Genomic DNA, 27,094 nt, shown 5'->3' on the forward strand with positions numbered 1-27,094 from the left:
AACCTGTAGCTAAGATCCATACTTTCTGAATCCCACTTCTGCTCCAAATACTAACATAGGCTGTTGCTCATCTTCTCTGTTTAATTACAACACGTGGGTGTAAATCAGACTTTAAAGATTAGTCTCAAATTCCTGTTGCTAGAGCTCAGACAGTGAAATTGATAAGACTGATGCCTGTGGAGTGTCTGCACTCATACACAAGCAATTATATTGCTTCATCAACAGTTTTTGGCATACTTTAACCTGAACCCAGGGCATCTTGTCAAAAATAAAACCATTGCTCTACATATGCTTACTGCACAGTCATGCTACTGAGGCAGTTGACCCTGCTGCTCACAAGGCAAGCTCCAGCGTGTTTGTCTTTCTAATAGCAACAGAGCTGAGGTTCAAATTAATAAGTAGATAACACGTAACATCTTGGCCACGGTTCAGTTTTTGATTAAATGACTACGTTTATATTGTAATGAAAGCAATATCACGTTATCTAGAGCTACAGTACAAGCTGATGTGTTCCCCAGTCTTGTGTAAAAGCTAGCTGACACACCACGCAAAGACAACACCACCTATTGGAGTTTGGTCAGCCAAGAAGTCAACAAGAATAAAACCCCAGCCAAAGCTTCCTGCTACAGCTTGCCACTGCAATGGCTTCTACCTGCAAACCATCTCACCCGCAGGTTACCTCCTGCATATCCGTAAAAAAAAAAAAAAAAAAAAAAAACCACTTCTGCCTTTGTTGACTAAGAAGCAGCCACAGTAGTCCTGTTGCTTAGGGAGCTTGTAGTAATTGATACTACAAAAAGACCTAACATGGACATCAACCTTTTCCACAGCTTCCACTTTCACCTTCCTGCCAATACTTTATAAGAAGAACTCAGTGAGCCAGTCTAGCAGTGAAACTCAAGTCCAACATCTTTTAAAACAAGCTATTAGTCAGAAAAAATAATTTATGAGTAAGAAAAGAATTATTAAATAACCTGGCAATTCTTCTCAAGACACACTCAGCAGCACAAATATAACTTGTCGTTTCAGTGGGGCCTCAGAACATTAAGGGAAAATGATTTGGAACCATTTTTATTTGAGGTTAAAATATATACTTACACACAGTTATTAATACCCTCCCACCACCAAAACTACGACAGCCTAAAAAAATACACTGACAGTGGAACAACCTTCCCACCATCTTATTTTATGTATAATTACCTGCAAGCATACAAGAAAGAGGACTTACCAGTTTAACATCAATACTTGTGGCACTGGCATCCAAGGAATTTTCTATCAGCTCCTTCACCACGCTGACAACAGATGTAATCACCTGAGAGCTTGAAAGGAGACGAACAGTTTCTGCCGGGAGCTGTTTCATAGTGGAATTAGAATCAGAGAAGCTGCGCAGAAACAAAGGAGAAATAGAATATAAAAGACACATTACAAATCTGCATTTCTAAATAACTGTTTTACAGTGACTTTTAAATATAAGTAACATGTAACATCACAGCTAAGGAGTAAAATTTTCAAGACACACTAGGACACAGCTTTATCTCCAGTCAGCAAGTTTGACTTGTGGAAGAAACAGTATACAGTGGTCTAGACTAGAAAATATTATTTTAAGCAGACTTAACTTCTACCAAAAAAAAAACCAAAACCACTTCAAGAATTCAGAGATGTAGTGAGGAAAACAGTATACTATCTTGCATCTATAAAGTCTTCTCCTCTAAATTACCATAACATGTGATTTTGATCTTGCAATTATAACAGAAAAGACATTACATGGTAACCTGGAGTGCTATCAGAAGTGTCTTCAGATAGCGTATATACCTAGCACCACATCTAATTCTACTGCTAATGACAAAAACTAAAAATTTTGAAACTTTACCATTTTTTTCCGAACTTTTTGTATATTTTTTCCCTGCATTTGTAATTTCTGAGCTCAGTGCTGCTGACTGTGTTCTGCACATGATTCCCAGTAGCCAAAAATTCAAGGAAGAAACATGACCTGAAAGTAACTTCTTTGAATCTGGTGAGGGCAGCACAGTGGTGCTGAGAAAAGATGTATTCATTGGCATTATAATCTACTGTCAGTAACAAGGGAAAAAAAAAAAAAAACCAACCAACTTCTGAATTATAACCTTACTTTTCTTATCAGACTTACTATGTTCCCTCAGGCAGCTCACTTGATTTCTGGGTCTTCGATTTGAAAATAGAGATGCATCATATTATATGCCAACAGAGATGTTTTTATCACTGGAAACACTTACAAAAGGCTACAAAATTCCAGCTGTATTATAATTTGAGACCATCTACCATGAAGATTGTAACTGGATCTGCAAGTTTTTGCATATATTGATCTTTAAGTACACAACTAGACGTAATTAACCAAGCTCCAGCTAAAATCTTTGGTGATCCTTGCAGCCTGACACAAGGAACTCAACCATAGCTTTTTCTCGTATATAAGAAAGGGGGCAGAAAGAGCATTACTGGCTCTTTGTGCCTCAAGAAGGGTTCAAGCGCTACGTCACTCCGTCTTACAAGGAACGTTGTCTGTCCACAACAGCACTCTTTACTGTGAGATGTGGAACGGCCATTATTTACACTGAAGGACAAACAAACCCACAATCCCAGTTTACTGATTGCTTCAGTCCAAGCTATCTGCTGGAGAACAGCGTGGCTGGTTCCCTGACTGCACACTCAGCATCTGTCCCGAGGATATGAGCACGTGGGGAGGAATGGAGCAAACCCAGATCTCTTCCTGACACACTGAGGACACCAGGAGGGTGTGCACAGCAAGGGACTGTGGCCAGCACCCCAGACTACCCTGCAGGGTATGTGCAGCTGATACAACAATTACAGAACACTTCTCTGCCTTGATATCCTTCTCAGAAGTGCCGCTGTAAACACAAAGGACAAAACAAATACATGGTTACTTGGAAAACAAACCAAACCAAAAAAACTAACCACCAAAAAACAACGCGCAGCGTTTTGAAGAAGAAGCAGAATTAGCACTTTTCTGAGAACAGCATCAGAAGTTTTTTCTCTTTATACTTGGCATTTACATTCCAAAGAGAATTTTCCCTTTAGATGTGGTTAAAAGATCTGACAAATCATTTTTCCACCAAACTGAGAAAGGAAAGGCACATGGGAAGATATGTGTTAAAGGCTGACCAACATTAATCGTTTACATGCATTCAGAAAGGTAGGTTTCACACATCATACAGGACTTCTGTGTCAAGTGTTTTACACCTTACTAATAACAAGTGCCAGATTGGAGCTGAGTATCTTTATTAAAAAACATTGACTAAGATGAGGGAGGATCTAAGAAGAGAAATGTTGCAGATCAGAAAGACAAGTTCTCTATGAGCTGTGATTGATGCACACGCTTTGGGAGAGGAAACAGCTCTCAGCATGCCCTTCTGTTTTGCTGGGCCCAAACCACGGTGCGCAGCCCTGCCTGCTGCTCAAAGGGTGAAAACAAGCACAGTCACATCCACTCCTTGGCCGCTTGGCACCACTCCTGGGAAAATAAAAACACGCACAGACCCAGCCAGTAGTAGGGTCCTCCGCGCTAATCTAAAAGCAAGGGGGGAGAGCACACACACAGCACTCCACCAAACCAAAACTTCGATCCCCTGCACTGTGCAATGGAATACGTTACAAACTGCCCACAGAGAGACTAATTCAGAACACCTGTGGGAAGCAGAGCCAAAAACAAAGGTGAAATGGGGATGATGGATTCTGGGATTTGTCCGGGTTTCTGGGAGGGAAGTTCCTCTGGTACTTACTATGTACGGAAGCACATCCAACCCCTAGTTATGTTTAGCACAAAAAATAATTATTTTAGCTGAAGCCACACTTCTACTACAAGCCCTCGCTGACCGGGCATAGCTTATCTAACCTGTGGTGAGCAGGAGGGGTAACACTGCCGTGCTTTGGGACTCTCACAGACGCGACACCCTTCTCGCTGAAGCCAGCGTGCAGCAACCAACTTGCTGCGAGGCTGCGACCCTCCACCTCGCGGCCGCAGCTTCACGCCGCGCAGCGCTCAGCCTCCGCTTCAACGGCCGCTGCGTTCCCGTGAGCGTTCAGCTGCGAGAAGAAGAAAAGAGGAGGGCGGTGAGGAGCGAAACGCTCACCCCGCGCACCCCGCAGCAGGCCCAGAGCCCGCCCTGGCGGTGGGGGCTCCGGGCCCAGGCCTAGGCCCGGGCGGGAGGCGGCGGGAGGCCGGTGCCGGGCGGCTTCCCCCTTCCCCTTGCTCTCTCTCGCCCTTCCCTCCCTTCTCCCCCTTCCCTGCCCTTCCCAGCCCCGCCGTGCCCCCGCTACCTGCGCGCCCGCCGCTGCCGTGGGCGGCCCCGGCTCCTCCCTCCCTTTGCCTTCCCTCCCCTCAGCCCTGCCCGGGGGCGGCGGGCCGGCCCGGCCGGCATTGCCCTGCTCGGCCCCGCGGAGCTCCCCCAGCGCCGGCAAGGTGGGGACGGGCCCGGGGGGGCTCGGGGAGACAGGGGGATACGGGCCGGGAGTGCGGGGGGGGCCTCGTCCCCGCTCTGCCCCCGGTGCCCGGCCCGGGGAGGGGCCTGCGGGCGGCTGGGCTCGGGGCTGGAGGCTGAGGGGGTTTGGGGGCTTGGAGCCGGAGCGCAGCGCTCCTTCCCGGGGGGCTGGGGTTAAAAGGAGGGGTTCTGTGGTCAGATGGGACGGCAGCGTGGAAGTGCCCTTTTGTCAGAGCTGGTATGTCTTGTTGCCTTTGTCATCTAATGACTTCTTTGCCTCGCCGTTGGTCTGGCACCTGCTCCGCGCCCTGCGCTTGCTGCGGCGTGGCTTTTGCCCCCCAGCCGTGGAGGTGGCCGGCCTCTGGCCCTCCGGGTGTACGGGCTCCAGGTCCGGCTGGGGACAGGGAGCGAGCCCGCTGTGCGGGTGGGCAGGGTGGTTATTTCGTGCGCCTGAATACGCCTGGGTTCCTGTCAATAAGAAAACACAGGGATACAGTAAGCAGAGAGTATGTTCATCTGATTAAACAAGAAACGTTAAGAAAAAACTATGTCAAAATATAATAATTTCTGTCTGCATACTCACTAACCAATGATGCTTTGTCCTAGCAAGGTGGTAACAATCTTATTTTACAAATCTCAAGTCATGTGTTCCTTGCACATGCCCGTTTTGTAATACTGTGCAACAAGTGTTGATTAGAATCAGCATTGCCCCAGTTCAATGTCAGGTTTGTCGCATCTATTTTTATTTTACCACCTCTGCTAATGTGTGTATTGTACATATTACAGTGCATTATGCTGTAATATGACAGATCTTACAGGGGTTTACTATACTAAACAAGAAACAAACTTCCTAAAAAACACAAACTATTTCTGCCAGTTAAACAACTCTTCTGTATGCTGATTTAGAAGGAAGTTATAAGCTCTCCATCACAGTCCCATAAATAAATATAGTCTTACAAGTATATTGTCTTGCAAGTCATGTAAGTATGAAGTATGCAGCAACTTTTTAAAATAATGATTACAAATTTTAGTACGCCAGGCCAGGAGAGTCTCCTCCATTAACCTGTGTCAATTTCCCAAAAAATTAAAATCACGGAATTGTGCTGTATGTGTCTGTGTATGTCTGTCACTTAGAAAAATTCTGAGCCTGTTGGCTGATACCAGCCAGATAAAAACGTCGAGGTAAGAGTTCCAAAATCTGCAGAAAACTGACAAAGGGAGGAGGGAAATCTGAAATCTGCACTTTGCTGCAAAAGAGCAGGCCTAAATTAACCCTTATTCGGTCTTCCTAGCAATAGGTTGCCAGGCATTTGGTAAATGCAAATTTCCTGCGTAGCCTTAACATGAGTGAGAAGTGGGGGACAATTGTTTGATATGGGAAGTAGGACAGAACTGTGGATATTGTAGTGGCAGGAGAAAGGAATTTAAATGATGAAAATTACAAAGATCAGTGTCGCTATAGGTTTGCACCTTCGGCTTCTAACAGCACGGCTTACTGTTTTTTTTAAACATCCCTGTTGTGGTAGGCCTGGTGGTGTGGGTTTTTCGTGTGTGTGCGCATTTTTTTTAACAGTCCCCAGCAGCCTCTTCGTAGTGACTTCTTTATAAAACTTACCTGAAGATCTTGACTTGACTTGAGATCTTGAAGATCTCAACTTAGGCACCATGTTCCTTCCAGACCTACTTACTTAAAACGGTCTTTTTCCTAATTCTCAACCTGCATATATATATTAGGTACCTCTATAATACAGCAGTCTCACTCTTCAAACAGTTCTGTTTTATAGGGTAAAAATGAACGTAGGAGTTGCCCACAGCGAGGTAAATCCAAACACGCGGGTGATGAACAGTCGTGGAATGTGGCTGACATATGCACTTGGAGTTGGCATGCTTCACATTGTCTTGCTCAGCATTCCTTTCTTTAGTGTCCCTGTTGCATGGACTTTAACAAATGTGATTCACAATCTGGTGAGTACCCTCTCTTGTAAGACAATTTAAAAAGTTGCTCACACGTATTTTTAGAAGCAGTTGAAGAGAAAAAAGCCTGGCTGTATGGATAATAAAATCCATCTAGCCAAAACACTTTCTCTACATGACTTATCTGCTATTAAATGGGTTGGCACATTTTGGGAGGAGGATTGCTTTGGGTTGAAGCAGAAAAGTTATGACCTATTTCTTACGTACTAAACATATCTAAGAACTGTAAATGTAATGTATTAAAAATAATATTTTCAATTAATGTTTCTGCATAAATCTGTTCATATCCTAAAGTGTTTGATTTCAGTACTTTAGATGATGCTTGTTCCTTGAACGGAAGAGTTTGCGTACTTTTTTTTGGTTTCTGGTCAAGCTAGATAAAATTTAGCTCTGAATGACTTCAGCACACAACACTAACTATACATGACATTAAAAAAAATTATATTTGAAAGTGATGGGAAAAACTGGACCGCATTGACCCATGCCCTGAAAATGATTTGTTACTCAGTGGATTGTGATTTGAAGGATGACTTCGGTATGCAAAAGCATTTGGAAGCTGAAAACCTTGAAAATCTTTCTGCCTTCTCTCCCCAGGATGCTATAATTTCGTTGTAACTATTTAAATAATGCAAATACGAATATTGGTCCTGCCAAGCTTAGAGAAAAGAAGGCTGCAATGCAGCAATTTATATTGTACTTGAGATTTGCTAACACAGCTTTCAAAGGTTAGCAAAGAAGTCTTGACAAAAAGATATCTTCTTCCTTATTTAGGAAAATGATAGTTCAACTTGAGACTGATGTTAGGTAATATCCTCTATAATCCTGTAAAATTGTTTTTATTTTTCCTTGAGCCTTTCATTTAAAAAAAAAAAAAAGGTTTAATAATAGCAGGGTTGTAAGCATTAGTAGAGCATTTCGTTCATTAAATTTGACAATATCAGAAATGCCTGACTTAGGAAGATACTAACAGAAGCAAAAATTACTAAATATTTCCCAAATACCTTACTAAATTAATTCAACTAGATATAATGACAACAGGGATGAGAGCGTGCACTGGCAAGTAGTTTTCTAGTGGAACACAGAAGATGACTATAAACCATAGTTCGGATATTTCAGCATTTACGTGGCAGTTTTTTGTTGTTGTTATTTATTATTATTGAAACAAATCCTTAGATGCTTTGATAAAGATTTCTGCTAGAGGAAAACTCTTAGCTGACTTTGAAAGCAATTTTGGCGGTCCTTTGTGTAAGTATCGGTGCAAAATGTGTAGTAAGCATTTGGATGTCCAAAAAATGCCTTTTTGCTTATTAAAACTGAGATGCTTCAAACATCATGAATATTATGCAAACTAATTCTCTTCTGGTAGTAGGCCTCCAGTTAGGAGGCTGTTTCAAAAAAAGTGTAAGAAGACATGAAGTGACTTGCTCAGCTTTCACCTCCTTTACAAGACTTCAGAAAAATGTGATTTTTCTGTAAAATCTCTCTCTAATTATTTTTCTGGGTGCATAAGAAATAAATGCACCTGAAAGAAAGAAAACCGAAGTCTCTGATATTTTCTGATAGAGACTCTTGCTTGGAGTTGGCATACTGTTTTTGATAGAAGACGAATGTTTGTTAAAATTGGAAAGTTTATTCGTTTGTTGAAACTGGACTTTCCTATGCCAAATGAAGGGACTCAAATTTATCTTTTAGAACCAAGTAGCCGTGGCATCCTTCCATCATATAATAGAAAAGAACAATCCAGTGTGGTTCAGGAGAAATAGCAGAGATGGACAGATGGCATTCAACAGACTGCTGGTAGTCAGCTTCAAAGTATTTGAAGCTAGAGGGGGACTAAGAAAACTTTCAGAAGTTCTTGTAATATTGCCAACATTCACAGATAGATTTTTACTTTGTGCAGACTCTACCTTGTAACTCAATTTAAGACCGTTAGGAAAGCAGTAATACACATTGGTAGCCCTAAAGTTTTTACAGTACTTGTTTAAATTCTGTTGATGTCATGCAATCTTTGCCATCTGATGTAGAAGACGAGGCACTGGATTGCATGTCACAGACCTCGGCTTTAATTCTGAATCCGCCACTAACTGCATAACTTTGGGCAAATCATTTCTTGTCTTTTCCTTGCTCTTCTGTAATTTGTTCTTTCAGGTTAGCTGCTCTTCTGGGTGAGAATTCATTTAGTCTTTTTTTTTTTTTTCTTTTCCACAATGCATTGAACAATGTCGCAATTATATAATACAGATAAAAGTGCCACTGTATTCGCTTTTTTTTTTTCCCCTCAGGGAATGTATGTCTTCTTGCATGCAGTAAAGGGAACTCCTTTTGAAACACCTGATCAGGGGAAAGCTAGGCTACTAACACACTGGGAACAACTGGATTATGGAGTACAATTCACATCTTCAAGAAAATTCTTCACAATCTCTCCTATAATTCTGTGAGTTCTAAACTATATTATGATGATTTGAGTCATAAAACCATGATTTCAAAAGCTTTGATTAAATGAGCTGCAATTTACCTGTTAAAGCATTTCTCTCTTTTTTGCTTGTTCGTATCTACATCAAAGATGTAGGGAGCATGTATTTACAGACCATATTATCAACAGTCTTCCTTCCTGCAGCCTTCAGTACTAATTCATGTACTGAAGTTGAAATTTTAAAACCCATCCCATTAATAACTGTTTACAAAATTAGAAAGCTTGTGAGGAAAACTTACTATTAACCCTCAAAGTTCTTTAAGAGATTTTGAAGTCACAGATATTGAAAAGCTAAACTAATTGCCTTTAATGCATATACATTACTTTACAGCTTTTATTAACCATTTTGGATCTTGTGAGTTATGAGGGAAGTGGCAGTGCTCACTGAATGAGGTCCATGGTATTGCATGTCAGTTGTGCTTTGTTCAGATTGTCTTGTTTACACTAGTTATGTAAATAGACTGATTGGAAACTCTACACCACCTGTCTCTGTTGACAAAAGTATAGTTGCATAACTGAAAGAAATCAGATACGTATTTTATATCCAGTCCTAAAAAGTTTTTCTGTTTTTCTTATAAGGAAGTTGTCCACTGGCTTGGCAGGGCTGGGGGAGGCGTGAGGGAAGATATGGTATTGTGTATAGAAAGTTGTTTCACAAAGGATAGAATATGAAAAAAATACATATAACTGTTCAGATAATCCTCTCTTCAAAGATAGCTTCCTGCTTGACAGTGAGAATTTTGTATTCCTAACACTTGCATATGGTTCTCTTTGCGCACCAAGAATGGATAAGAAGCTGAATAAACATCTCCCATTTGCTGGAAAAACAAACAAACCAACCCAAATGTGATAACCCTACTTCTGTGACTAGTTTTTGCAAAAAATAAGATGAAATTATTGGTTCAATGTGTAAAAAAGTATGTAGTGAATTGAGTTCTGAGGCACATTCCCTCAGTCTTCCAGTTAAACAGGCTGTGGACTAGCTTTAAAACAAATTGTGTTGGAAATGCATGCCAGATGGGAAGCATTTTAAGATCACCCTGCTCACAGATGTGCTTAGCAGAAATGAGTTTTGCACTGAAGAATGTCAAATGCTTTGTCACTGAGTTTGCAAGGGTAGCTGAAATGCACATATTTTTGGTAACAGCTCTCATACCATGTAATGTCTGTATTACAAATAGGGCTTGGATTACTGCAGAATAATTTACTGCAATAATTTAGTATATAATTTACTGCAGAATAATTACTGCAATAGGGCTTGAAATACTGCAGAATTCAGACACTCTAACTTCAGGGGTGGGGAGAAATGCTGGAGGAAAACTCTACCTGAGAGTTGCTTTCTAGCACCTTGAGAACAATCGAAAGAAGATACTTAGTCCATAATATTATTGTATGGCGTTCTAGAACCCAAGGTGAGATACAGGAATATATCCACTGTTAGCTAGTAAAATATAACCGATTACTGAAGCACCATTTTCAAACATGCTTTGTTGGTGTATTTGTCGACAAGGGTGTCATCAGCTAAGCTTGTTCCCTTTTCCCCTGCAGGTACTTCCTGGCAAGTTTCTACACAAAGTATGATCCAACACACTTTATTCTCAACACCGCCTCTCTTCTGACAGTGCTTATCCCCAAGCTGCCACAGTTGCACGGTGTTCGAATCTTTGGCATCAATAAATACTAAGCAGAAGGTGTGATGCTGACCGACCCTGACATGGCTACTGCTTCTCGGGCAAAGGAAACAAGTAGTCTACTGTGCCGTTTGTCTAATTGTATTCGATGAGAGATGCATTTACATCTGAGATACAGTTACTACTTCTTAAAGCGTTGTCTGGTGTGAAAGTTGGGTTTATAAGAAGAAGCCTTCAAATACTGAAATGTGAATTGGAAACGTCGAGAAGAAAGATTTCCATGAAGAACTGGGCAGGCCCAGCTCTAAAGCATAATCAACACTAAAGACTGTATGTAATGTCTGGCTGATGCAAGTAAGGAAGCTATGAATAAATGCTGAAATGGAGAGTGATGTTTCACAGATGCCCAATCAGCCATGACACAAGTGATAATCTACTAAATAAATCCTGAATTTTTCCATTCAAAGGACAGGTGGGGCTATCTGTATAGGATAGTTAAAAGTAGCTGGTTACTGCTGTATGGATTGTAGATGGGTGTGTTTGTTACTGCATTGTGAAAGTTTGTCTCACAGTAAATACTGTGACGGTATAAAGTGGTGATATAATTCATGCCTTATCTGTTCTTGTGATTTTTGTCACAAAGACCGAAGAAAGTCCTTAACTGTCAGCTCAGGGGATTTCTACATCAACTTGGTAGCTCGGTTTATGTATGCTTTTGCAAGTTGTCACTCTTGTGTTTATTTCATTTTGCTTACCAAAACATTGATTTGTCTATGTGTAAATGGGACATCCTGAGAAACTGAAATGTCTTTTAAGGTGTAGCTTTTTGACTGCTTTCTCTGATACTTGACTGCTGGATTATTTTTCAGTAGCTGAGAGGCCTGTAACAGCGGGGGAAAGGGTTGCTGTTGTTACAGAAGGAGCTTCACTATAGAACACTATCAGAATATTAAGAGAAACTGTAGATTGTAAGTTAGAATAGAAGTGGAACTAGAAATAGGTGAGTTGACAGATTACATGGCCTAACAGTATGCTTTTGCAGAAAAGGATATAAATAATTTGCACGTCTTGGAAAGGTGCAGGAATACTGCATTTTAGGGGTACCGTGTAGTATTGAGTAATCTTGTATATAATTAACTCTGGAACTAGAATGAAGGAGGTACAGCTAGAGCTCTAAGTGCTGTATCCTAGCCAAAAGGATGAATTTTTAAGTATACCATGTGGCTTCCAGACAAAAACAACTCAAGATTTGACAGAAGACTATTTAAGACTTCATTTAAATTTTGGTTGCAATGACAGCCAGTGAGAAGGAGGACAAAAAAAGCCCAGTGGTATATTTCTTTTCTTGCTAAGAGAATGTTCTAGCAATGTGTGATAAAGATGTTGTATAAAAAAAAAAAAAGTCATTGGAAGTAAATAATCTTATTTGTGCAAAAAGTGGTAACTGGCTACTTTTAAAATAACATCCATCACTACATTACACTAGCCCTTCAAAAATGTTACTGAAAATCCCTGTTTTGTGCAAAAGTGCCCACGACCTGAGGACACGGACTGGATTACCAACGCAGCGTGACGGCGGCTAGCGGCACTTAGTGGCGAAACTGCAGATTGGAAAGAAATAGGAATTTAGCCGCTTTAATTTGCGGAATTAAAATGTGCGATGTGCCCTCCCCTGGCCGCTTCCTCTCTGTGGGCTGGAGCCGTGCGCCGCAGGGCGCAGATGAGCGCGGCCCGCCCGGCCCCAAGATGGCGGCGGCTCCGCCTGATGCCCCGCCCTGTCATGGCGGACCGCGGCGGCGGGAAGGACCGGGGTGGCTGGGAGCTTTTAAGGTCGCGGGTAAGGCTTTGGCAGCGGCACAGCGAAGGGAGGGCGCGTGGAGATGAGACTCACGGGTTCCGGGTCGGGCAGCGGCAGGAGGGGGGCTCAAAGTGCGGCTCTCCTGCAGTTTGCCCGGGGTTGACGCGGCGGTGGGTCTGCGGGAAGGGCCATGAGCAGCAAGCGCCCGTGGAGAGAAATCCTCCTGAAGCATGGCTAAGGCAGGATAGGCATTCGCCCCCAGCGCCTTCGAGAAAAATATTTCTTCCTAAGGTCTTAAAAACCACGTGTGGTAGTGCGTAACTTTGAAAGTTATAGCACACCTTCACAGCCGTGCAAGCTTTAAAATCCTAACTTGTGGATAAATACATATTACTGGTATATTTTACCTAAAAATAAGTAGGCTGATTTTAAATCTGTAAGAGTACTTGCTTGAGAACACTTCAGTAGTAATAAATTGTACAATTCTCTCCTAGACATAACAAGATAAATGTTTAGCAATGAACAGCATTGCCAAAAGCCTTTTGAAAACAGTTAAATGCAGCCCAGCTGGGTGGCTGAGAAGCAGCTCTACTCACTGTGGAAAACGGCATCTCCCAAAACTTGTTCTGGGAATAGAAACGAGCTGTGACGATACAGGTGCTGCGGTTGTGGATGAAGCTGGCAATGTTCTGGGAGAAGCGCTGCAATGTCAAAGGGAAGTCCATCTGAAGTAAGAATATATGGCTCACTGTGCAACTACAATACTGTAGTTGTGGCTAAATATGCTCACTAGTGATTTTATTGTTATACTTCCATGTAATATCATCTGTATAAAAGTATTTTCCAGAAAAGTTGACATGAGTGGGTGGGTATAAAGACCTATCTTTTGAGCTCTGACACATTCTGCTTTAGATAATAGCAAGTGTGAGGAAAGAAATGCTGTGCATTTAACAAGTTTTTTTTTTAATAAGGCACAGATTACTCATCTCACTTGATTAAACATTCAATTACTACTACTACTAAAACTACCATATATATGTTTTAAGGGAAAATTAATCAAAAATAGGCATTAGTTACTAAGTACCTCAACTGATGAATGAAGGACTGTGAACGTTAAGTTACAGACATTGCTTTGGAACAGCACTGAAGTATATTTAAAAGAAATGTGTACTAAAAAAGGGAAAGGTACATTTTTTGACCTCTGAATGATAATTATACTCTCTTCAGTGCATAGATGTTCTTTAGACTAAACAAGGCATTCTCAAATGTCCTAAGAAACAGGCAGAATCTGGCAAGATCGAGGTGTTAAAATCACGTAAAAATATGTTTTTACTTACGAAATACAAATATGTTACAAATATTTGTTTTTAACTAGAACAGGTGGAATAATTCCTCTTGTGGCACAGCAACTCCACAGGGAAAACATCGAGCAAGTAGTGAAGGAAGCACTTAGTGTCAGTGGAGTTTCTGTAAATGAACTTACTGCTATCGCGACTACAGTGAAACCAGGACTTGCGCTAAGCCTGGAGGTGGGACTGGACTACAGCATAAAACTGGTGAACAAGTACCAGAAGCCCTTCATACCCATCCATCACATGGAGGCTCACGCACTTACCATTAGACTGACCAATCAAGTGGAGTTTCCCTTCTTAGTTCTTTTACTCTCTGGAGGCCACTGTATCTTGGCAGTAGCACAAGGAGTTTCAGATTTCCTTGTGCTTGGACAGTCAATAGATATAGCACCAGGTGACATGCTGGATAAGGTAATATTTCCATACGTAAGTGAATCTTCCTGTTTTTATTGCTGCTACACTACACAATCATAGTATTAGGATCAGCATGAAGACAGTAATACAATGTGATAAGAGCTTTACCTAACATTGTATTTCTCTATTTCGAAATATCATAGACCTAAGGAGCTGTTAGAAATCTATGCATTTTAGTAGCATCAGTATTAAATATGTTCATTAAATATATTTTTAGCATATAGACAACATAACCAAAACTGGTCTTGGAAAGTTCAATGATAGCCATTATACAAATGAGTTACATTATTATGATAAGATCAATAGCAATATTTTAAAGGATACTTAAAACAATACATATTAAAACATTTGTTACTTTTTTTTTTTTTTGTATAGCTTGAAAAGCTTGGTTTGGCTTTCAGAGTCTATGTTGCTAGGGTAGCTGACTGTAATCTGTAAAACTGGCCAGTTTCAATTTTGTTTTCATACACAAGCCTATTTTTAAAACAAAGAATGTGTTTATGATTTTAAAAAAGTGTGGAGATGAAATGAATTAAGTTGAGAAGGGGATAGTTTAAAATTGAAACCAACTTTGTTCCTATTTACCTGGTAATACAGTATAGCAGTCAATGTGTGTTTCCTACAGCACAAAACTTGGCTAAGTAATGTTTCCTGCAAAATTTGAGGGTCCTCGTGTTTGACCAAATTATTATAGAATGGCATTTCTAATTACGCTAGCAAAAACGTCCATGTGGCATTATATTTTGTCCATATATTGCCCTGTTCATAATTTTATCTTAATAATGCTGGATTTTGTGGTGCCTGATTTCACTCCATTGACCGCAAAAGTTATGTGGTTACATATGCAGAGGAATTAATTTAGCTCCCTATTTTGATTCTGTTTGTTATCTCCTCAGGTAGCAAGAAGACTCTCTTTAATAAAGCACCCAGAATGCCACAGCATGGCTGGGGGGAAGGCGATAGAACACTTGGCTCAAACTGGAAACCGGCAACAGTACACATTCAGACTTCCCATGCAACAGTATCGTAACTGTGATTTTTCTTTTTCTGGACTTCAGAACCTCATCAATAAAACCGTTATACAAAAAGAAAAAGAAGAAGGTATTTTTAAAGTCAGATATAAACCATGTGCTTGATGAGCTGTACTCAGGAAAACCCCTTTGATCATACATTTCTATAGGTATTCAAGAAGGTGAGCTCCTGTCTTGTGTTAAGGATATCGCCGCTGCTGTACAGCATGTAGTAGCCATTCACATTATCCAGCGGACATATCGAGCTATGCTTTTCTGCATAAAAAATGGCATATTGTCACCAAAACATGCAACTTTGGTGGGTATACTTGAGTTTCTTGTTTGTGTTACGGAGCATGTTGCTTTTTACACTTCTCACCACGTAACTTGAAGATGCAGTTGCCTTGTTATACTTGCTCCCTTGACAAAAATGGTAATCTGGATGGGTGAGGAAGATTGGCAGTATGCATTAAATTCACTTAAAACACTAGAATTAAAGTAATACTCATTTCAGGTATTCATATGACATCTTTTATACTTGGTTTTAAGCTACAAGGGTTTTTTTTGCTTATTTTGTTTTACCAACTAACCTAACCTTCTGTAACAACTCAGGCCACATACTTTGATCTAGTGTTAACCAGTACTAGATAGCTGTTCTATTATTTATTGCTGTCTTCAAAACTGTCTGATTTTTTTTTCTTTTTAAATAGAATGCTAGTTAGAATGCTAAGAGGAGTTACTTTTGAGTTAATGCTTTTTTTTTTCTTTTTAAAATTGCTGTCAGGTTGTATCAGGAGGAGTTGCAAGTAATCAGTATATCAGAAAAGGCCTGCAAACTCTGGCAAATGCAAACAATTTTGCTTTTCTGTCTCCTCCTCCAAGACTGTGCACTGATAATGGTGTTATGATTGCATGGTAAGAACTCTTTGTGTGTTTCTGTAATGTTCTTTAAAATTTGAGTGTCAAGAATGTCCCTATATGGTGACTGAACCACGTATACATTACAACATACATATTTATATAATTACCTTCTTGCTTAGGAATGGCATTGAAAGATTACGTGCAGGACTTGGTGTTTTAAACAGCACTGAGGGCATCCGCTATGAACCCAAGTAAGTACTCAATTATTCACAGACTATTTCTTCACTTACTCACTACAGTCAGTGAAAGTGGAAGGAGATAGAAACTAAAGAGAAACTGATCAGAAACTGATGAGGAGTAACTTTGCAATGGATATAAGGTCTGTGCATCTGCACATCCAAGTGATACAGGACCACCATCTTACTGCAGCAATACTGTTATCTTAATTACTTTTAGCAAATATACTACTTTATTTTCTAGAGCTCCCCTTGGAACTGATATTTCAAACCAAGTCGAAGAAGATTCCATCAAGGTGCCAAAACTAAGGAAGATACTACAGTTGGCAAGTTAAGATGTAACTTAAGGTAAATGCAACGATAAATGGTTAAGCAAAAACCATTTCAAAGCTGTTAAACATAGTTACTTTGCTTTGCTTTCAGTTGTTGAAAGATCACATGTTGGAGAAATAAATGCTGTGTGGTATCACCACAATTATTCCAGTTGCTGTAGTTACTTTTCCACAAACGTCTAAGAGTTCTAGGTATCAAAACAATAACAAGGAAGTGCATTTTCTAATAAACCTAAATATAAGTGAAAGTATCTCCATTGCTTATGCTTACTTTATAATTTGTAATAAGATGTAATTACAATACATATCATCTAATAATTTAACAGTATAATATATAATTTATATAAGGTAATTCAAATTGCATATAAAAAAATCATACCTTCTGTGAGTGAGAAGTTAAAGGAAGTAAACAAGTGAGCACAGGCTTTCAAGAAGCTCTTCATATGTTGGCTGTGCCACTACAGCTGAATTTCAGCAGCACCGCCTTTTCTTCTGTTGGTGCTAGAAGATCATTCCTACACCAAAATTTTAATTTTTGTAAGTATAGGCCTAGCACTATTTATATTTTCTTCTTTTTTAAAAAAACAGATCACAAACATCATAGTAAGCCAAACTTTCTTCCCGTTGTAAGACATCCTTCAACAACTTCTTCCTTAAAACAAAAAAGGCCAAGGCATATGCAACTTGAGCCTGAATGTTATGATCGGGGCAGTTACTCTTAACAGCAAATATATTTCTCACATTTTACAAGGAAAAGTAATGTTTTTTCTGTTACAAATACGTGCCTGTCATGTTGTTATTTCTAATGTAGAAGAAAGATCTTACATTTGAAAAATACAGAATGAGCAACTGGAGAAGGCATAGTTTACTGTCACTTGCACAAAACTTCAGCCATATTTTGGGAACAGAAAGTGAAGCTGAAGAGGTATGATAGACACTGAAAATGACAGAAGATACAGAAATAGAGAATAGATTGCTAGGCTCACTCACATGTAGAAAGGGCAGTTAGTAAAATGGGTTCCTCAGTCACTGGGCACTGTAAAGTAACGGTTAGGAAGGCTCTACAAATAAAATCCTAGAAAGGTAGGGGAAGGGACCTTAAAGACCACCTTCAGAGACCAGTATTTCTTTCTCCCCTATAGATGCATTCATAATGAGATCCTACTACAAGTACGCATCTTTTTGTATTATTTTGATGACTCTAAAGACCAAGTGTGTGAAAAAGAAAATAGACCAAACATTCTAAAAAAAACAACCAAAGATTTACTGAATGTACATTTAGGATAAATACAACATTTTGGATGCAGCTTTATAATTCATCTACTGAAAGTAACTTCAGTCGGCTGCAGGTGTCAGATGCTTTTTCACTGTTGCTCTCCAGTTTTGCAATCCGAGATCCAAATTGCACAGCCCTTTTTGGCAGAACAGCTGAGGCTTGAAGACCAAGCTCCTTGGCTACAAGACGCAGAATCAATTTCTCACCAATTCCTCGAGGTAAAGTCAAGTCTGCTTTTTCTGAGATAGGCAGTGAATTGAGGAATGAAACAACATCTTCATCAAGAAAAGGAAACCTAAAGAGAAAGACATACACAGCAAATCGTAGATACGCCTTAAACGTTGGTGCCAAGTCTCCAAAGCAGGTATACTGTGTGAGAGGAAGAAGGATTTAAACACATTTAAACTCAGAAGCCCCTAAGTTTTCAAAACTGATGCTCATTCTTGCTCTTTGCTTGAGCTTAGAAATGCTGGTTTTATACCAAGGGAAAAGAAAATAAAATCAGAAAAGCACTAGGAAGGAAAAGGCCAAGTTTTAAAGTAACACTTGAAGATAAACATTAAAGTGTTAAAAATACTATAGGAAGCTATGCTGTAACTTTAAGACAAAAACATTTACACAACATGTTCTCACAGCCTTCTGAGTTCCAGGCATTCGTAGCTAACCACAGATGTTATTAGCAGCATGAACACAAATGAAACAGAATTTAGAGACAAAAGTGCACACAACTTCCAAACTGAGCTTTCTCTCAGACTGATAAAACCAGAATCTAACCAGCAAAACCAGCCTTGTTTCATGTTAAAACAATACTACCTGGCTTCTTTTCCATGATCACCAATAATTCTGTCATCTCTACCAAGATTTCTAGAAGAAATGCGTCCTAACTCCATTTCAAGTTCTTTATTCAGACCTTCTAAGCCGTATTTTTTGAAGCAAACACGATGGCGAGAATACCCAGCAAGTTGTTCATCTGCTCCAATGCCTGTAAGCACAACCTAAGAGAACAGAATAAAAGAAATTTTTCTTAGTGTCTGTGCAGGCTAATAATACGTAACAGACCTTAAATGCTTAACTACAACGTAAGGAAAATAATATGTATCTTCTGTATATATTACTATCGTGGTGGCATGCACCTTCTATATTTACACAGCTTGAAATAGTTCCCAGTAAAGCCACTTGGAAACTAACAGGTTCACGATCAGACCTAAGAAGTACATGCACGCATTTATACTCACGCGAGCAAAAGAAACCGAAATACTGTGTCAGAAATGGGTAGCTTGGAAGAACGTCTTTGTTACAATAAACAGCACCTGCTAAGCACCAGCCTTTAAAAAAATCATTGCCAGAGATGGTGCTATGTCACTCTATATAGTTACCTGAATGTACACCGAGATTATATTAGTTTGCCAGCTACTGGGTTAATAACCACATTACACCAAGTAAAAATATTGTCCTGTCTACTCAGTGATAAGCACATAAAATGTCCTCAACACTACTATACCTGATCCTCTACTGTGCCTTCAACAGCAACTCACTGTAGAATAACCAGTCACGACTAACCATTTTTTTCAGTGTACTACTAATGTGACACTAGCTAGTTATCAATCAAATTTACCTGCACACAGTAGTCACTGATTGGAGAATGAGATTGTCACTTGGTTTTGGAAACTCGTGACCCATTTCAACATATTCTGGACCTTCTGTGATTTTATATTTTGCAAATCTGAGATGCACAGACTTGAGCAAAGCAGTCAACTAAATAGTGATCTACGAGTGGTAGTTTTTAAGCACATTATAGCATCACTCCAACAGCTTCTATTTTTTTGAATCGTTCAGAATATAAAGCATCAGGAAATTGGGTAGGGATGGGGGAAGGAATTAAAAAAAATGAATTCACAAGGAAATTATCTAGTTACTTAAAATATTTTACTTAAAACTACATATACAAAAACAACTTACAAAAGGAAATAATTACTCTTTGTAATTTGAACAGTCATTCAATCAGACTAATTATAAAAGATTCAAAGTAGTCATCTTTTCTGTCATTATTAATGTCTACTTCATCATGTACATTTGTCTAAAGGAGCAGCTAGTAATTTTACAACTTCTAGGATGCTGGCACAAAACAGTACCACTTAATTTATTAAGGTTTCTCTCTAAATTTATTAACCTATTCAGTTGGATTGAATAACACTTCTCTACTACTGAATTAAGACATTGAGCATGAGAGGTGTTGTGTGTTATTTTTTCCGAGTCACTGTTGCTTATTCAAGCTTATTGAAAAGCTATACACATTACAGGACAAAGGAACTAAATGGTTTTTAATTCCAGAATTATAAAAAGATTATCAGTACATCAGTAACTATCCTGCATTCAGCCACTGAATTTCAGAGGCGTCACGAGTATTAAAAACTGCTGCTAATTTCTGCAACGGAACTATTTTCACAGTCACAAATCAAGTGTAAGAAAGAAAACAAAACCAAAAAAAAAAATCAGTACCTTTGCAGGACTTTTATATGGTTTCATTTCTCCTTGTTTACTAATAGACCCCTCCCCTCTGGAAGCAAACCAAATTGCACAGCCGATGCTGTCATCCAAGACTGTATCCAGTGGATAAATTAAGTGATTAATGTGTTGTTGTCTCATTTCTTTCAATTCCTCTAGTGTAACATTAATTTCCACAAAGTTCCAGATTCTTGAGGGGTTAAGGGCTTCTAATTCTTTCAGTCCTGCCCTACCAGTGATTCTGTCAGGAACGTCAAAGCAAGACAAATGACCACCAGTTTTAGCATCCGTCTCTTTACAACTTTCTGGACAGCTATGCAAATCAAGCCTTATTTTCTGGTTGGTATGTTTTTTAGTAGTACCCTTTTGCTTAGCTTGTTCTTTCATCATGAAAGCTACATTGAGAAGATCAATTGGTTCCTCCAAAGGAACGTGTCGATCAGCAAGGGCTGCAATAACCATAGAATCAACACCACCAGAAAAGAGCACTGCAACGTGGGCTTTCCCATGAGAAAGGCTTTGAACTTCTCTTGTCTCCCGTTCTTCACTTCTAAAGAGTAATAAAACCCGCCTCTTCACTGCTTCATTTAAAACATCAATAAACTGATGGACTAATTTTTTCCTGTGTCCCTTTGCAAGAAATTCTTGAAGAGTTTCAACAGAAACCATAGGGGTAATGTCACTAATATTAGTGCTTGCACATTCATCTGAGGCTTCAGAAATTGTTTTATTTAAGGGGATAACTGGTGCTCTTAGACATAGTTTTGATTCATTCATCACAAGAGGTATGTGATTTGGTAAGTCTTTTGAAACTTGGTCCAGAACATTGATGAATATTTCTTCTGCTGTTTTCTCTGAGCAGCTGTACGTCCATGGAAAGAACGTTAAAGACAAAGATTTAGTTGTTGCCCAAGCTTTGAGATCAATTTTGAAAATTCCAGATGCTGGGACTTCTTGATATTGGTTACCAGATTCAGAATAAACGCTTACAGATGTGAGACAGAAAGCCCCATCAATCTTATCACTGAACTGCCAAAGCAAACTACGACGACCGAAATAATCTCTACCAAACCATAAACTGTGTTTAGAAGCTTGATAATAAATAAAAGACCACGGACCCCGAAGCAATGAAAAGAGCGACAAAATGTCAGCTTCATTACTGCATAATTCAAGATGATGAAACATAACTTCAGTGTCATTTTCTGTATCTCCTACAGGCAATCCATTGAAAATTTCTCCATTCCAAAGGAAAATACTGTTATTGGCATCTTCCAGAGGCTGAGGAGTCAGTACTCCCCTCAAGTGAAGTACGTGGCCAGAAAACAGACACTTATAAGACAGATCAGATGCAGTTTTTATCAACTGTTGACTACTGTCTGGTCCTCTTCTTCTCAGACAGCAGTGCATGTCTTCATTAAAGGAATGATGAACAGTGTGCTGGCTAGGCAAGGTAACAACACAACAAATACCACACATCGCGACTGAATTCAGACGGTCTACTTCTTGATTTTCGTCTTCTCTGAATTTTCCATCTCCTGATGTGCCTTCTTTAATTCATCTAGTACAACTGCGTGATAAAAATACACAAATAATTAGTTTCGGTCAGTTTAGGAGTAAGCAAGTTTAAGAGCATATCTAAGAAATGAGTAACTTTAGCCACTTGTTCAGTTAAAGAGATGAACACAAAACTCTGAAACAAAAGGTCTATAATATTGATATAACACAGTTAGTTCACTGTAGCCTATTTGTCTTCAATTATACAAAGTTTATGCTTTTTCCCCTCCTCAAGGGAAGCCACACTACAAGTTTAAGAACTGAAGGAACGGCCAGCTATTGCCTACATAATCAGTAGGATTTACACATTCATAATAAGTGAACTGTCAAAGTGTTAACGCTGTAAACTCCAATCAAAAGAAGAGAATGAAATTTCCAGTTGTTCATTCCAAGAAGTCTATTTATACATTTTTAACCTGTTCAACCATCAGCTCTATTTGTCCTCCATTATCCTACTTTCCTGATTCCACAAATCCAGTATTTCACACAGCTAAAGTTTTCTAGCCTAGCTTGCAGTTTAGTTTGTCATTATTTAATTTATACTCATTCCATGCAATTTTGGGGATTTTTTTTTTTTTTTAAGAAAAAAACGGGACCAAGTGCACACAGCTTCACAAAGGGCACAAATAATAGTGACTCCTCTGCAGGGCCAGATGTTCTCCTTCCTGTCTCAGCACTTGCTTTTGTATTGTATCCATATCAAGCAGAAACATTTTCACATTTATCCAACCCAGAAAAATAAGTGTCCCTGAAGCGTACTTCTCATTTAACATGCAGTTGCCAGTTTTTCATTTTAATATATCTTCGAAAACTTTAAAAGCTACACAGAGATCTTTTCAACAGTTAACTGCTGGATTACCTTTTACTCTGCAAACTTACTTTTGCATTGAGACAGCGTTTCTGTTCGGTCTACAAGGAAGAATATGTTACTGTTGGGTTGCTGCTTATAAACTTTCTGTAAAACAAAACCAAACTGCATTAAGGAAAAGTAACAATCTCAAGCAACCACACCGCAGCAGAAATTGATGCAGGTTCACTGAGATATCCGTCACTTTTTGGTCAGAAGGGTTACTTCTACCCCGCTGACAGCAATGGTCTCATGTACATTTCAAAAAACATTTCACGGTCAGCCCACTACTATTCTGCATTTCTCTCTTCCTCATGCTTATGGGATCATATTTTATTTTAAAACATATAAACATGAGAAGCAAGAATATTTAATGACATCTTCTGCTCAATTCAAACATCATAACTTAGATAAAACATTAACAAAAATACCTCAATGCCACACTGTATTACACTGCACAAATAGCCAAATGCGAATTTGTAAATGCTTACCCTGTTCTTCTTCAAATTAGAAAGCTCATCAATTATAACTTTCTGCTCTTTAATCTGAAAAGTAAAAGACGCAGTCCAATTTAATTATTAAAAATAAACTATTGTGTTATAATCCTGGTGGGAAAAAAACCCTTACCCATATTTTAAAGACAGCTACAAGAACACACGGTCACTGTTCCCTGAACGGACTGTTGAAGTGAAAGTGGACACAGGAATGAAAAAGTGGCATTAAACTACCCATTACTCCAAACAGGTACTGCAATGCTTTGGGCCATGTAACTGAATTACAGTTTCCAGACTTCTTTTGAATTTAAAATTACGAATACACCTATAGGTTGGTGAAGCAGTACTAATAACTGCTCTGGAAAGGGGTTATCCTACATGAATTGGCATTTCCCCTATCCCCCAAAGCAATCATTACTGAGAAGCTAGAGTATCTCTAGTTATTTATGATCAGAGATCACACCACCACCACCACCACCACCCCCAGAAAACAAAACAAAAGCAAAGAAATATGTGAACAGCTAACAACAAAAATATCAACTTTTGGAGACCAAAGTTTAGCATAACCTCTACGATACTTTATAATCACAGTTATTCTCCAGATATTCTCCAGATTCAAAATGAAACGGGCAAAAATAAATAAATACATTAGAAAATAAAATAACCAACCCCGCTAAAACTGTATTAAAACTGCCCCAACAGACAGAACAGCAGTGCCATCTTTTGCTACAGAGTGTGCCAGGCCCTTGAGAGTTTACAGGCTGCAGAACTTCTGTGCTAACCCTTCATGGCTCCTCAGGCAATTACGAAATGACAGAAACACCCCGGAGTTTACATGACAGAAACGCAGCCGCGGCAATATGGAAACGCCACAGAGTTTACAGGACGGGACTACACGGACACGCAGCCTCCTGACAGGGCTGGCCCTCCGCTCCTCCCCGCGGCAGCCAACACGCTTCACCACCCGCTTCATCGCCCCCTTCCCCGCCGCAGGGCCGCCCCTCAGGCCCCCCTCAGCTCACCCTCCGGCTCAGCTGGTCCCTGGGGCGCAGCACGGCGCTCTCCCCTTCACCTTCCTCCTCCTCCTTTTTCTCCTCCTCCTCGCCCCGCCGCGCCGCCATACCTCGCTCACCGCCCCGCAGCCGCCGGGCTGCTCGCGCATGCGCCGCGCGGCCGCCATTAGGGCGGGAAGGGGGCGGGCACAGCGCTGTGAGGGCGTCGGCAGCGACGCCGTGTGAAGGCGGCGGGGAGCGAGGGGGAGAGCGGGCTTCTGAGGGCGGGAAGGGGAAAAAAGGGGAAAGAAAGAGAAAGAAAGAAAGGCCCTGGGCTGTAGAGTTTGGTACATACTTCAGGAGGTCGCAAAGCAAGACCTTTTTTGAAGTCTCCTTGGTTAAATGAGCTGTCACAGTTACCAAGGGCAATGGTTGGATGCCTCATCTTTTTGTGCCTCTTTTGCAGTTTATTTAATGCTATCAGTTTGGGATGGAAATCAAATATCAGAGCAGTGGCGGTGTATCTGGTCTGGACACCACAGGAGAGGCAGAGCCAATAATTTGGGACTACCAAAATGGAGCATTTGGAAACGTTCACAAAGGCTATGACTAAAAGAATGTGGCAGACTGCCTGAACCCATGGCGGTATCATGAGTAAAGCAGCAAAGGGCTTCGTGCCTAGTGTGTGCAGTCCGTCCGTAGAAGCTGAAACAAAACCACCACGTGGGAGGGTGCAGAGAGCTGGGAGCAGGCTGGTGCCACATCCTCTGCTTAACCTGGGCTCTGTGCTGAACGCAGTAGGTAAGTGCGTCCTAGGAGTTTGAGTCACTACTATATGCTGTGGAGGATGGAGGTCTGAGAAATGTTTCTGATACAGGAAATACCACACGGCTGATAGGGTGGAATATAGGAACACGAGAACGCTTTGTGTTCATAACAATTTCTTTTTTTTTTTTTTTTTTCCTGATTGCAGTGTTTGCAAACAAAAATCGGTTTGGCAAGTTCATCATGCTGGGCATATGTAAAACAAAAATATCCATCTTATCTCTCATACTGGAGACCTTTTTCTGACCTCAACTCATGCTTTGTTGACAGTCTAAAACAGGAAGGAAGCCACTAAATTGCTTGTGTCAGGGTTGCTAAAGGCCACAGCATTGTCAGAGGCGGTTTGTTCAGTGATTTAGTGGATCTCTTCCAATTTTGTGGCATCAGTGACTGGAATCCAACTCTGGTGTATGGTATATTAGTACATTATAGGACTCTCCTGTCAGCCCATGAGCAGGAGGCTTGTCCCAAGAGTGCTAGCCCTCTGTTACGGAAAAGCTGTTTACAGTGGCCTTGGAGCCCAGAGAATCAGCTGGCAGAAACTTCAGCAGAGTGTCCCCTCACTATTTCAGGGCCTGCTCCTCCTCTTGGGAGCTGCTTTTAGGTCGAGCCTCTCCGTGTGGCTCTCACCTGAGCTACCATTGTGGCAGTGCTGCGGCTGTGCCCTGCCTTGTAGGCAGGACTTGGGTTTGGACCTGGCCCCTGACCCGCTGACTTGTTTCCCAGCCTGACCTCGGACTCAGCTCGTCACTGGGGAACTCAGGGCCCTGGTTGCTCTGTCCTTACTGGCCCCTGGCTTGCTGGTGACTCACCTTCTTGTTTTGCCGTTGGCCCTGCCTCATCACCATGGGCTTGTCCGGTGGACTGGACTCTGGGCTGAACCTGGCGGCCATCACTGGGTCTGCCCTGCGTGCCTGCTGAGGCTGCGGCCCTATTGCTGTGGCCACCTCCTCTGCCTGCCCTGGTTATTGTGCCCAGTTTCCTCCTCCCCAGCATCTACAGGATTCCATAAAAAGATTCCAGGAAAAACTAAGAATGTTAACCATCTCCAAGTTTATAGAACAAAATGTTACGATGGAGAGAATGAAACCTGCAAAACAAGTAGATCAGTGTCTAGAGGGAAGGAAAAACTAATCTGCAGCCCATGCGTTTATTGTATGAATTTCTGCCATGTCAGGCTAGAGTAGCTGTTGCTACAATAGCTACAATTTTACCCACAAGCAAGTCCAGCAGTCTCTTTATGCAGTCAGTCTTACAATTTATTAGACTGCTGATCACTTGATATGCCACTACAGTATTTCCACCAAAAAGAAATGCAACTGTTGAAATAAATACTTGTATTAAATAATTTTATTATATTGGCAAAATGTGTCAATGGGGAGGCATTTTGTGTTCACGTGTTTTCAAAGAGCTTAAAATGTCTCAAACAATACAAACACACAAATTATTAGAAAAAAATGATTCCATAAATACAGGCTTGGGGCCTCGTTCCCAAGGGCACCTTTAAAGCATGAATGCCTTCCAGCACCTGGACGTATTTCTATCATAATATTTATATGAGAAAACGTCAGACTGTGTGGTCATCATATACTATCTGCTGCATTTTTGCTTCTCTGTCAAAGTAGATTTTGTTTTGTTGTGATTCTGTTGACATGGAGCAAGGAATATGAGCAGCGAGAGAGTGATAAACCCCAGTCTTGATTCGAACATCAAGCCTGATAATTAAGCCCCAGTCACAGAATCGTTATCATAAGAGACAGAAAGAATTTAGCTTGGCTTTAGTTTCTTTATTTCAATTATTTAAGGAGTACAGATGAAAGTGCGGATGTTTCTGAATAAGCATCATTTTATCAGTGAACTTGTGATTTATGAGTGATGATGTAATCAGTGTAGGACATGAATTTATCTGCAGTTTCTGTAGTTTGAAGGCACTGGTATTGTCCTTTTCAATGAAGTGTGTGCTGTTGGTGAGCCCTTTTTGTTGTCTCTTTAATTACACGTAAGAGAAGCACAAGTGAGGCTTGCATCATGAGGATGCTTACTTGAAA

General features: G+C 40.4%; 5 protein-coding genes across 15 annotated transcripts in view; 2 read left to right on the plus strand and 3 right to left on the minus strand.

The window, feature by feature from the left end:
• Positions 1-4,412, minus strand: part of PMS1 (PMS1 homolog 1, mismatch repair system component) — a 47,365-nt gene extending 42,953 nt beyond the window's left edge. For 3 of the 6 annotated variants that reach the window (XR_010832638.1, XM_067000120.1, XM_067000119.1), the window contains exons 1-2: positions 4,312-4,412; positions 1,229-1,382 (exon numbers count right to left, since the gene is read on the minus strand). Coding sequence is in view for 5 of the 6 variants with exons in the window: in XM_067000120.1 (XP_066856221.1) it covers positions 1,229-1,382; positions 4,312-4,412 (255 nt within the window). In the remaining variant the exon portion in view is untranslated. Of the gene's footprint in view, positions 1-1,228; positions 1,383-2,128; positions 3,846-3,886; positions 4,078-4,311 lie in introns of those variants that run through there. The other 3 variants (XM_048058469.2, XM_048058466.2, XM_067000121.1) reach the window with 3 other exon arrangements.
• Positions 3,967-11,159, plus strand: ORMDL1 (ORMDL sphingolipid biosynthesis regulator 1). 4 transcript variants are annotated; one of them, XM_013178649.3, is made up of 4 exons: positions 3,967-4,104; positions 6,257-6,437; positions 8,729-8,880; positions 10,468-11,159. In XM_013178649.3, exons 2-4 carry the CDS (start codon positions 6,264-6,266, stop codon positions 10,601-10,603), a joined length of 462 nt encoding a protein of 153 aa, XP_013034103.1. In that variant the 5' UTR covers positions 3,967-4,104; positions 6,257-6,263; the 3' UTR covers positions 10,604-11,159. The 4 variants fall into 4 exon arrangements, with proteins under 4 accessions (XP_013034103.1, XP_013034102.1, XP_047914457.1 ...); XM_013178648.3 differs by having other exon boundaries at positions 3,973-4,104; positions 6,244-6,437; XM_048058500.2 differs by lacking the exon at positions 3,967-4,104 and adding an exon at positions 4,260-4,453 and having other exon boundaries at positions 6,244-6,437.
• Positions 11,160-12,246: 1,087 nt separating this feature from the next.
• On the plus strand, positions 12,247-19,797 carry OSGEPL1 (O-sialoglycoprotein endopeptidase like 1). Of its 3 annotated transcripts, XM_067000124.1 has the most exons (9): positions 12,247-12,387; positions 12,843-13,078; positions 13,724-14,126; positions 15,011-15,215; positions 15,295-15,443; positions 15,909-16,039; positions 16,165-16,236; positions 16,466-16,569; positions 17,696-19,797. In XM_067000124.1, the coding sequence occupies exons 2-8, from the start codon at positions 12,867-12,869 to the stop codon at positions 16,554-16,556; spliced, it is 1,263 nt and encodes a 420-aa protein (XP_066856225.1). In that variant the 5' UTR covers positions 12,247-12,387; positions 12,843-12,866; the 3' UTR covers positions 16,557-16,569; positions 17,696-19,797. The 3 variants fall into 3 exon arrangements, with proteins under 3 accessions (XP_066856225.1, XP_066856224.1, XP_047914452.2); XM_067000123.1 differs by lacking the exon at positions 17,696-19,797 and having other exon boundaries at positions 16,466-17,526; XM_048058495.2 differs by lacking the exon at positions 17,696-19,797 and having other exon boundaries at positions 13,724-14,111; positions 16,466-17,526.
• On the minus strand, positions 17,794-21,810 carry ASNSD1 (asparagine synthetase domain containing 1). The gene is made up of 3 exons (XM_067000122.1): positions 20,329-21,810; positions 18,643-18,824; positions 17,794-18,124 (listed from the first exon to the last, which is right to left on the minus strand). The coding sequence occupies exons 1-3, from the start codon at positions 21,808-21,810 to the stop codon at positions 17,863-17,865; spliced, it is 1,926 nt and encodes a 641-aa protein (XP_066856223.1). The 3' UTR covers positions 17,794-17,862.
• On the minus strand, positions 21,676-24,410 carry ASDURF (ASNSD1 upstream open reading frame). The gene is made up of 4 exons (XM_013178635.3): positions 24,252-24,410; positions 23,227-23,280; positions 22,768-22,843; positions 21,676-21,901 (listed from the first exon to the last, which is right to left on the minus strand). Exons 1-4 carry the CDS (start codon positions 24,348-24,350, stop codon positions 21,831-21,833), a joined length of 300 nt encoding a protein of 99 aa, XP_013034089.3. The 5' UTR covers positions 24,351-24,410; the 3' UTR covers positions 21,676-21,830.
• Positions 24,411-27,094: the final 2,684 nt, after the last annotated feature.

Source organism: Anser cygnoides, chromosome 6 (genome assembly GCF_040182565.1).
Source record: "Anser cygnoides isolate HZ-2024a breed goose chromosome 6, Taihu_goose_T2T_genome, whole genome shotgun sequence".
NCBI classification, from domain to species: domain Eukaryota; kingdom Metazoa; phylum Chordata; class Aves; order Anseriformes; family Anatidae; genus Anser; species Anser cygnoides.